A 10,110-nucleotide genomic window follows, 5' to 3' on the forward strand; every position below is an offset into this window, starting at 1 on the left:
TGGCACGGAGGGGCGTGGCCTGCGGACCGTGAAGCCCGAGTTTTCCTCGCGGAGCGGAAGCCGACTTCACCCGCCCCGGAAGTGCAACGATCGAGGTTGTACAGGTGCGGATTTCGCCGGCTAGGCGGCTCTTTTCGAGATGCCGGGAGCCGCAGCCAATGGCTCGGAGTTGTACGAGAGCATCGAGAGTTTCGTGGAGGCCCTGAAGCGGGGCGGCGGGCGGCGCAGCTCCGAGGACATGGCTCGGGAGACCCTGGGGCTGCTGCGCCGGATCATTACGGACCACCGCTGGAGCAATGCAGGTGAGGCAGGTCTATTCTGTCGCGTCCCTCGCCACTATCCGTTCCCGATCCCCAGGCGGAAAGTCGCCCAGGTCTCATCGTGCTCGTGCCCTCTCACGCTCTGTTCCTCGGACTGCAGGGGAGCTGATGGAACTGATTCGCCGAGAGGGCCAGAGGATGACAGCCGCGCAGCCCTCAGAGACCACGGTGGGCAACATGGTGCGGAGAGTGCTCAGGATCATCCGGGAGGAGTATGGCAGGTCAGGACGTGGGCCTTTTTGCACGAGCTCCGCCCTTTGCTTGGAGCCTTTAGTGGTGAGCAGGCCCTGTTGCTTCAAAGAGTACACCTCAGCCCACCTCCCTCTTTGCGTCTTGTTGCCTCCGTAGACTCCATGGACGCAGCGATGAGAGCGATCAGCAGGAGTCCTTGCACAAACTCTTGACATCCGAAGGCCTGAGCGAGGATTTCAGCTTCCATTACGCCCAACTCCAGTCCAACATCATCGAGGCAATTAGTGAGCTGCTTGTGGAACTGGGTAAGAGTCCTGATCCCGGGTGTCAGGACAAGTTACAGGCAGATGAAGGAAGAGAAGACCCTGAAAGTTGTTCATCAGCAGAGATGGGAGATCGCCAGTTATGCTGTTCTCAGCTTTGTCCTCCATCCTGACTAAGAGGAAGGTTTGGAGCAGGAGTAAGATAACCCTCGATACATTTCTTTACAGACCAGCCCTTTATAGATTGCTGCAGAAGCTGTTAGGACAGAGCTTTATTTTCGTTTTAAAGATGAACTCCCTAAAACCACAGGTGGTAGACTTCACTAAACTTCTTGAATTTTTATGCACACACGCGCCACCTCCATTCCCCTTGTCTTTGTGACCTGGGAGATCTGCAGATATTCATTACAATCAGAATTCCCCAAGGAAGGAAGAAGCTGGGTCTGTGTATCTGGAGCTGCTGCTTCCAAATTCCTCCCCTTTTTTCTTCTGTGGCCTCCTCAGGTGGAGGTGTTGTGGCCACCTTTTGGAGGAGGAGTCCCTTTAGGGGGAAAACTGTTTACCCCATCCTCAGCATTTTATGATTTCCCCAATTGGACCATTTTTTTTTTTTGCCTGAATTCAGTGTCTTCAAAATCAATTGTAAGGAGCTGGTGTTGTGGCCGGGCAGGGTTGGGGGGTTAAGTGGGTGAGTTGGGGGTTCTACTGGGAAAGAGGGTAGACTGAGAACTTAGGAGGTAGAAGATCCCAGAGGAATGGGGCTTTGAAGAAGAAGTGACCTTCATATTAAGTCCATTTACCCTGTGTTACCAGGGTCCACTAGGTGGGCACCTGTCTCTTTCATGTTGTAGCACGGTGGTTTCATATTTTCCTTGCAAAACTGACTGTTCTTGCAGAAGGGACAACAGAGAACATTGCAGCCCAGGCTCTGGAGCACATCCACTCCAATGAGGTGATCATGACCATTGGCTTCTCCCGAACAGTAGAAGCCTTCCTCAAAGAGGCGGCCCGAAAGAGGAAATTCCATGTCATTGTGGCAGAATGTGCTCCTTTCTGTCAGGTAGGGGGGGGCTTCTGGAGTTGCCAAGAAAAATGAAAACTGAGGAGGGAATCAAGAAGTGATAGATGGGCTCCATGCTATCTTTGAATTGATAAGCAAGACGTTGAGAAGATAAAGTAAAATAAAACATTAAGGGAATTTTCAAGTTGTTCATCCTGTCAACACTCTTCAACATTGGTTTGGGAGGCTTAGGTGAAATGCTGGGTTCAAGAAAAGAAATATATTGGTTCTTTTGGGAATCAAAATAGGGTAAATTACCTTGGGGATGACTGATGCTTGGCCTGACCGCACTCCATCCCCACGTGAATAATAGGTCTTTCAGAAGGAACTAGGTAAGGATGCAGGATGTTGTAAAGGAACGAGCCAGGACCTATCCTGTCAGCTCTGCCCAATTATACACGCGAGCAGTATTTCCAGTTTTGTGGCTGCTTTAATGCTCCTGTGGAGAATTCAACATTTATTAGCTTCTCCTGGGCTTCCCTGCAATGTACCAGAGAATACCGACCACGGGCAGAAAAAGGAGTTATCTGGAGGCAGTTGTGTGTCGGCTGTGCTCAGTATCACAGAATTCTCCAGATCCAGTTCCATTGGAGATGCCTCCCACTCTCTCTCACTCTCTCTCATAATGTCAGCCTTTCTGTCCTATTGCAGGGTCACGAAATGGCAGTCAATTTGTCCAAAGCAGGTATTGAGACAACTGTCATGACTGATGCCGCCATTTTTGCTGTTATGTCAAGAGTCAACAAGGTGGGTATATTTGGACTTATATTAAATTCATGAAGACTGTACTTCTAAAATACTGATTTTTTTCCCCCCTCCCTCCTATAATATCTATGAGGAAAGAAAGTTTCTAACACCTTTTGAAAGTACATATTTGGGCCTTTTTAATATATTAACTGAATTTCTTTTTCTTCTATCTGTATCATTGTTCCTCACTTAGAGTAGCTTTTTTTTGTTGTGTTTGTTTGTTTTAAAGATTTTATTTATTTTAATTTTTTTTAATGTTTTTATTTATTTTTGAGACAGAGACAGAGCATGAGCAGGGGTGGGTCAGAGAGAGAGAGAGGGAGACACAGAATCTAAAGCAGGCTCCAGGCTCTGAGCTGTCAGCACAGAGCCCAATGCAGGGCTTGAACTCATGGACTGTGAGATTATGACCTGAACTGAAGTCGGACGCTCAACCGACTGAACCACCCAGGCGTCCCAAAAGATTTTATTTTTTAAAGCAGTCTCTACACCCAGTTTGGGGCTCGAACTCACAACCCCAAGATCAAGAGTCATGATCTACATGCTCTACAACTGAGCCAGCCGGGCACCTCAGAGTAGTTTCTTTTTGGTGAAAGCATTGAAGAGAATGAAATAGGGCTAAGCTAAGCGTGGCAGCTGCTAGGGATTGGGTAGAGGGTCCCTGCTTTCTGAGCAGAGAGCTTGGCAGTGGTGGATGATGAATAGAAAGGCTTCTGGCTTCTCAGGAGCTGTGACATAGAGATCCTAGAAGACAGGGCTAAGAGCAGGAGGTGGTACAGCTTCCGGTCTCGGACTATATTCATTCTTTGGGAAGCCACTTTTGAGCTAGAACTCATGGTCCTTAGTCTAGAATCCCTTTTCCTTTACGGCTGTGTGACCCTCACGATGTCAAGAGGGAGGCCTGGGCATTCAGCCTATTGTGCCCAATGGCCTATTTAAGGTTGTATCTCTAGGATGACTCACATTTTGCTTCCTGTTCCAAAGGTGATCATTGGCACAAAGACCATCCTGGCCAATGGTGCCCTGAGAGCCGTGACAGGAACTCACACTCTAGCACTGGCAGCAAAACACCATTCCACCCCGCTCATCGTTTGTGCTCCCATGTTCAAGCTTTCCCCACAGGTACGTCTGTCTGTCTGTAGCCAACAGAAAGAAGGAAGCCAAAGTGTAGGCTTGATCTCCAGGCCTTCAACCTGCTCACTCTGGGGCTTCTCTTTATCTGTGTTTACTAAATGGATTAGACCCAGTAGAGGCTGGAAAAAGCCACAAAAGTCTTGAACCAGGAAAAAAATTGATAGTTTTTTTTTTTTAAATTCCTTTTTTTTTTAATGTTCATTTATTTTGAGAGAGAGAGCACGTGTGCGAGCAGGGGAGGGGCAGAGAGAGAGGGAGAGAGAATCCCAGGCTGAAAGTGCAGAGCCAGATGTGGGGCTCAAACTCACCAACTGTGAGATCGTGACCTGAGCTGAAATCAAGAATCGGACACTCAACCGACTGAGTCCCCCAGGCGCCCCTCAAAAATTGATAGTATAACTTGTCAGCTTTGAAAAGTCAAAATTGTAAGGTCAGGGTAGTACATAGTTGGGGAAGGCCCTTTGTTTCCACTGCCACCATTCCCCATCACCCTGACCATTTCTGAAAATGCCAAACAAGTTGAAACTAGGAACATAGAATCGGTTTTATTTGTCATAGTTGGAGGGACGTTCCTCTGTAGCTTGAATACAGACAGTATTACAAAATGAAGAGTTATTTCATTAGCAATAGAAGCTATTTGTAGGTCTCTTTTTTAAATTGAGGTGAATTTCACATAACATACAATTAGCCAGTTTTAAATGTACAGTTCAGGGACACTTACTACATTTACAACATTGTGCAACTACCACTCTCTGGTTTCAGACCTTCATCATCCCGGCAAAACACTCTGTACCCGTTACATAATCACTCCCTGTTGCCTCCTCTCCCCATCTCCTAGGAATCACTAATCTGTTTTCTGTCTCTGTGGCTTTGCCTGTTTTGGATATTTCATATAAAAGAAATCATACAATGTGTGCCTTTTGTTTTTGACATCTTTCACTTCGCATGATGTTTTCAAGGTTCCTAGCTATAGCACAGCTCTTTGTTTCCTTCTGTGGCTGAATGATACTCTCTTGCATGGATATACCACAGTTTATTTATCCATTCACCCCTTGGGTAGTTGGGTTGTTCAGCCTTTGGTTTTAGTGAATAATGGTCCTGGAAGCATTTGTGTGCAAGCTTCTTTGTGGACATAAGATTTTTATTTCCCTTGGGTATGTACCTAGAGGTGGAATTTGCTAGGTCTGTCTCACTCTTTTTTTCCTTATCTAGTTCCCCAATGAAGAAGATTCATTTCACAAGTTTGTGGCCCCTGAAGAAGTTCTGCCTTTCACAGAAGGTACAGAAGGGGGTGTGTGTGTGTGTGTACGTGCACATGTGTGTTTGGATCCTTTTGCTTTTGTTTTGGTAGTCAGTCAGGGGTGAATGCTGCCAGGTTGTTTTTTTTATCATACTTCTTGTGGAGACTTCTCTTTAGTGTCTTAGAGTGCATGGGGACCTGATCATTTTGTTCTGGGACTAATATATTCAACGGAGTATTGGGGTCATGGTGGGTTGGATCACCCAGCATTGACTGAGTTTGGCTTTGCACGTTGCTTGACAGAGGCAACAACCGAATGGGAAAACAGACTTGTTTTTCAGTTGCTGTAGGGAGTCATTTTGGTGACGTGAATGGCAAAGGAAGTAGGCTCCAAAATGTTCCTACTATAAAACTTGCCTGTAATCTTTGTGCATTGGGGTCCTTTTCTGTGACTTCTGAATGTAGCAGCTGTGGTCAGTGAGCCTGCCACCTTATCAACATCACATGGCCTTAAACACCATCTGAGAGCAAAGCAAGTGCTTGGGCTACAGTTCTTCTTAGAAGTTAAATAACTTCATTTATTCACACATTTGTTCTTTCAAGAATTATTTTATGTATGTATCCACTATGTATCCAGCACTACGCTAGCAACTAGGGATGTAAAAATGAACAACAAATAGGTCCTGCTCCCACAGAGCTTACGTTCTATTGCAGAAGATAGACAAGAAAATGTCAGGTCGTGAGATGTTTTGGGAAGAGAACAAAGAAGGATGATGTGGTTGGAAGGTGGTTGGAGACTATGTTAGTTTGGGGAGGGTCTTAATGAGGGGACATTTCAGCTGAGTCCAGAATGAATAGACCCCACCGTGTGAAGATCAAGGAAAGAGTCTTCCAGGCATTGGTGCAAAGGGCCTGAGTTAGGTCCCTGCTTAGCCAGTTGGAACCAGATGGCCATTATAGCTGGAGAGGAACGAGCACGAGGGAGAGTGGGATGAATTATAATTAGTGTAGTGCAGCAGGGAGGGGCTAGATCTTGAGGGCTGCTATCCCAAGCTGGAATACTGTTCTAAGGGCTATGCAAAGGCATTGGAGAGTTTTAAGCAGGGAGTGGTATGGTCTGAAGTCCTCTCTTCTGGTTTGCACTCTGCTGCAGCTTCCCGAGGGGTAGCGAGTATGCCTGCATTATTGAGCCTAGAATCTATATGCTACCTGGTTATTAGAGCAGAATCCTCAGTTTTATCTTTAGCATGTGTGATTGATTGCCTTTCAGGGGACATTCTGGAGAAGGTCAGCGTTCACTGCCCCGTGTTTGACTACGTCCCCCCAGAGCTCATTACCCTCTTTATCTCCAACATTGGTGGGAATGCGCCTTCCTACATCTACCGCTTGATGAGTGAACTCTACCATCCTGATGATCATGTCCTATGACCACCATTCATTCTAAGCAGAAGCTGCTTAGCCAGATACGGAATGGAGAGGGACTTCAGTGCGACTGCTGAAAATCAAGTCCTTGTAATGGGGAGTGAACTGGAGCCAACCTAAAAAACTTAATACTGTTTCCTGCCTTTTTAGGCATCCCATAACAAGGACACACATTCAGGTCTGTCTCTTGCCTTTCTGATCTTAACAGCAGCAGCGGGCCTTGACCTATTAATTTTGTAGCCTCTTGGGGCGCCTGGCTGGCCGTCGGTAGAGCGTGCGACTCTTGATGCTGGGGTTATGAGCTCTGTTCCCACGCTGGGCACAGAGTTTACTGTAAAAATTTGTTCTTTGGAACCTCTTAGAGACCTGGGGAGTCTGTTTTAGGAACTTAAACTTTCTGGTTCAGTGGGGCGTTAAACATAACACTGAAGACCTTGATGGGATATAGGTTTTTGCCCAGAAATGGCTACCACACCTTTTCCTGGGCTGTGCCAATAAAAGCTGCTTGAAGATTCCTGAGTTGGTTTATTTATTGTTCTGCTCTGAACTGCCTGAAACAGCAGCAGCAGCAGAGCCCTTTTTGTGCTTTGATAGAGGGCTGTAATTAGAGGGAACCGGCTAAGACAGAAATGCAAATGAAAGTATTTACAGTTTCCTTACTAATTCACTGGCAGTGGTCCCAAACAACTTGTTAGTAATCTAAGAGAGTGGCTCCAAAACCTCTCCGAATCATCGGGGAGCTTAAGAAAATGTACCATCTTGGGTTCTATCCCGGGCCTACTACATCTGATCTCCGGGATGGCACCTGGGAATCCGCTTAAAGCTTCCCAGAAAAGGACCCTCTCGTGTACTGTTAATAGGATTGTACGCTGGTACCTTTCGAGAGCAATTTTGAACGTGCATTTCTCAAATTATTTGTACAAGCACACGGAGATATAGAGAAGAATACCTATCACTGTAGCAGCTGTAATGTCACAGCCTAAGTGTCCAGCAATAGCATTTTGTATTCTGTTAATTAAAAACAAGGAAGGTTTTTAAACATGACATACTGTGGAACATTATGTATACACTGCAGTAGAAGTTTCAAAAGAGTGGCTTAAGGGCAGTGTTTGGGTTAAGGACATTTTGGCTGGCTCACCCTGTATTTAATTTGAATTAGTTACCAATAATTAAAAATGTGAAAATAGGGGCTGCTGGGTGGCTCAGTCGGTTAAGCGGCCAACTTAGGCTCAGGGCACGATCTCGCCGTTGGTGACTTCGAGCCCCACATCAGGCTCTGTGCTGACAGCTCAGAGCCTGGAACCTGCTTCAGATTTTGTGTTTCCCTCTCTCTCTGCCCCTCCCCTGCTCATACTCTGTCTCTCAACAATAAATAAATGTTAAAAAATTTTTAAAAAATAAATAAAAATGTGAAAATAAAATAGAATAATAAAAATGTGAAGATCACATACTAAAATTCAGAGTTCTTGCTTCTCTTGGAAACTCCGCAGCTTTGGCAATTTTGCGCCCATGTTCCCAAATGGCAGCAGTTGGCTACACTTGAGCAGCTTCTGACTCCATTAAATGGAAAACCTCCTTTTCTGCAGTTCCTCCCCGTCCGTGTAACTCATGTTATCTGCCTGACCCCTAGAGGCATTTGATCCGTGAGCCTTGTGTTAAAAGAATGGGACAGATTCGGAAGGAAGTCCATTTAATGTTGTTAATTAAAGACAAGCTGGGGAAAAGTCAAGCTGCCGAGCAGTATGCATAATATGACCTTTTACTTCATTAAAACAAACCAATATGTACATGCAATAGGATAAAAGTCTGGAAGAATACTACCAAATAGTGGCAAGCTGGAGGATATCTTCTAATTTTTAGTAGGTTCATATATTATTTCCATTTTTTATGTGTCTTACTTTAGTACTTACCTTTTCAGAAAGTCTCCCCAGGTAATCCAGATGATCCGCCATGTTTGGGAACCACTGGCCCAGAGCAGAGGTCCCGGGCAGACTTGAGCATACCGCGGAACCCCCCCCCCCCCAGATGCTGGTCCCAGGCCAGCTTCCTGTTTCCTGCGGCACTGTCTGTGGGGTGGAGGGAGGGAGCACCAGGAGTCTGCATGTTTAACAAGCACCCTAAGGGATCTGAACAGGTGATTTGATAACCACACTTTGGTAAACACTGGCCAGAGGTAGGTTATGAGGGGAAGGCCTCTGCATCAACTTGAGATAGATCTTTGCCTTAGGGCTCTTGTCTTCCCTGAAAGAGGGAGAAAACAAGATTGAAGAGGTTTAGTCTGAAAGACCGGCCTAAAAGCTCTGACTCAGAAGAGGCTGACTCACTCAGGCCTCAGTCTGTCAATTCTTTTCCTTAAAGCATCTAAGATCCCGCGCTTTCTCAGTGAAGTGGCTTATAGCTACCAATTACGAGCAATTGTCTCCTCTGAAGGCACCAATTCTAACAGCAATCCACTTGGGTACATACAACTGTGTGGTCTGGAGTAAAAGGAGTGAGTCAAGGAACTTAAATCTGTTTCTGGTCTAAAAATGCTTTATGATACTTGTCCTTTGTGCGTCCTAGTCTCTGGCTCTAAAATTAGCACCCATATTCTTCCCAGGCATAAGTGAGATGGATGAAGGTTCCAAGGGTAGTTTTGGTCAATTTTTAAAGTGCCTGGGACAGAAGAACTGCACCAATGCATGCTCTTCGGGCTCTTTAGGACCTCAATTAAGCAAGTCCCACAAAGCTATTTATATGCCTCATTTTTCTATTTCTCTCTCTCCTCTCTTCGACTGGAGGAGGAGTAAATATTGGAAAGGGGAGAACCTTATCTGAACAGGGAGAGACAAGCCCCATGTCAACTTCCTACCTCTCGGCCTTTGTCTGCCTTTGCCAGCAGGACCCGGAAGCTAAGAACAAAAACTTGTAGCTGTAGCTTGAAAAGAATTAATAGAAAGAGGATTCCATGGATGTGAAAGTCCTCCTGAATACGCCAAATAAACCAAGTTAGATAACTTACTCAATACGGTTTGTAAAGACACTTTTCCCACGGTTTATATCTTCCAATTTAGGCGGAGGGCAGGAGAGGCACAATTCTTGGAACTCAAATCAGGAACAGAAATTCCTAATTTAGCCTCAGAAGTCTCTGAAAAACACTCCACCAAGGAAAACTTAAGTGTAAAGTGATACCTCAAAGAAATAAATGCGGGTATGGGTAGGATCATACGTTTCACAGATGTGCTTCACAACCATTTCTCAAGGCAATCTGTTGGCTCAGTCTCTGGGTTAACGAAGGCTGCCAGTCCTGTGGCTCCATCATCGGGCTACGTGATTCTATAACATATGTAGAACTCAGGACATCAGAACTGTTTTTGCTATATGGTACCAGATGGTGACGTAATTATCGTAAAGGCCCCATACTATCCACCTGTCCTCGCAAAAACTCCCTCTGCAGACATGCACCTAGTTGACACAAAGGACCTATTCTGAAATGTGGTTTGGAAGTGTTTTCTATCTGGCCTACTTTGCTTTGAATTATTCTTTCATTCACCCAACAGCTGTTCCAGGTTATTGTGCAATGGCTAAGCAATTATTATTAATAAAGAGCTTATAGTCTAAGCTTTCAGTCTTCTGCACAACACTCACGCAATGGAGGGCAGCCTTTGAGCCTAACCACACTGGCAACAGTGATTGCTTGATGTTTATATTAAATACCAAGCTAAAGAGGAGACTTTCAGTAGTGTTTTTTCA

The 10,110-nt window shown here is 45.5% G+C and overlaps 1 protein-coding gene across 1 annotated transcript; it reads left to right on the forward strand.

Annotated features, from left to right (window-relative positions):
• Positions 1-54: 54 nt before the first annotated feature.
• On the forward strand, positions 55-6,893 carry EIF2B2 (eukaryotic translation initiation factor 2B subunit beta). The gene is made up of 8 exons (XM_040477727.1): positions 55-302; positions 421-541; positions 669-817; positions 1,672-1,835; positions 2,487-2,582; positions 3,567-3,704; positions 4,929-4,995; positions 6,227-6,893. Exons 1-8 carry the CDS (start codon positions 140-142, stop codon positions 6,382-6,384), a joined length of 1,056 nt encoding a protein of 351 aa, XP_040333661.1. The 5' UTR covers positions 55-139; the 3' UTR covers positions 6,385-6,893.
• Positions 6,894-10,110: the final 3,217 nt, after the last annotated feature.

The sequence above is a fragment of the Herpailurus yagouaroundi genome, unplaced genomic scaffold (assembly GCF_014898765.1).
Source record: "Herpailurus yagouaroundi ecotype Mexico unplaced genomic scaffold, PumYag 141, whole genome shotgun sequence".
NCBI classification, from domain to species: domain Eukaryota; kingdom Metazoa; phylum Chordata; class Mammalia; order Carnivora; family Felidae; genus Herpailurus; species Herpailurus yagouaroundi.

What these genes read in the sequence shown, in the direction of transcription:
- EIF2B2 (XM_040477727.1), top strand. Translation starts at nt 140, where the DNA reads ATGCCGGGAGCCGCAGCCAATGGCTCGGAGTTGTACGAGAGCATCGAG. An exon ending in CCACCGCTGGAGCAATGCAG is followed by an intron (nt 303 to 420) that starts GTGAGGCAGGTC and finishes CTCGGACTGCAG; the next exon opens with GGGAGCTGATGGAACTGATT. An exon ending in TGTTCAAGCTTTCCCCACAG is followed by an intron (nt 3,705 to 4,928) that starts GTACGTCTGTCT and finishes TTCCTTATCTAG; the next exon opens with TTCCCCAATGAAGAAGATTC.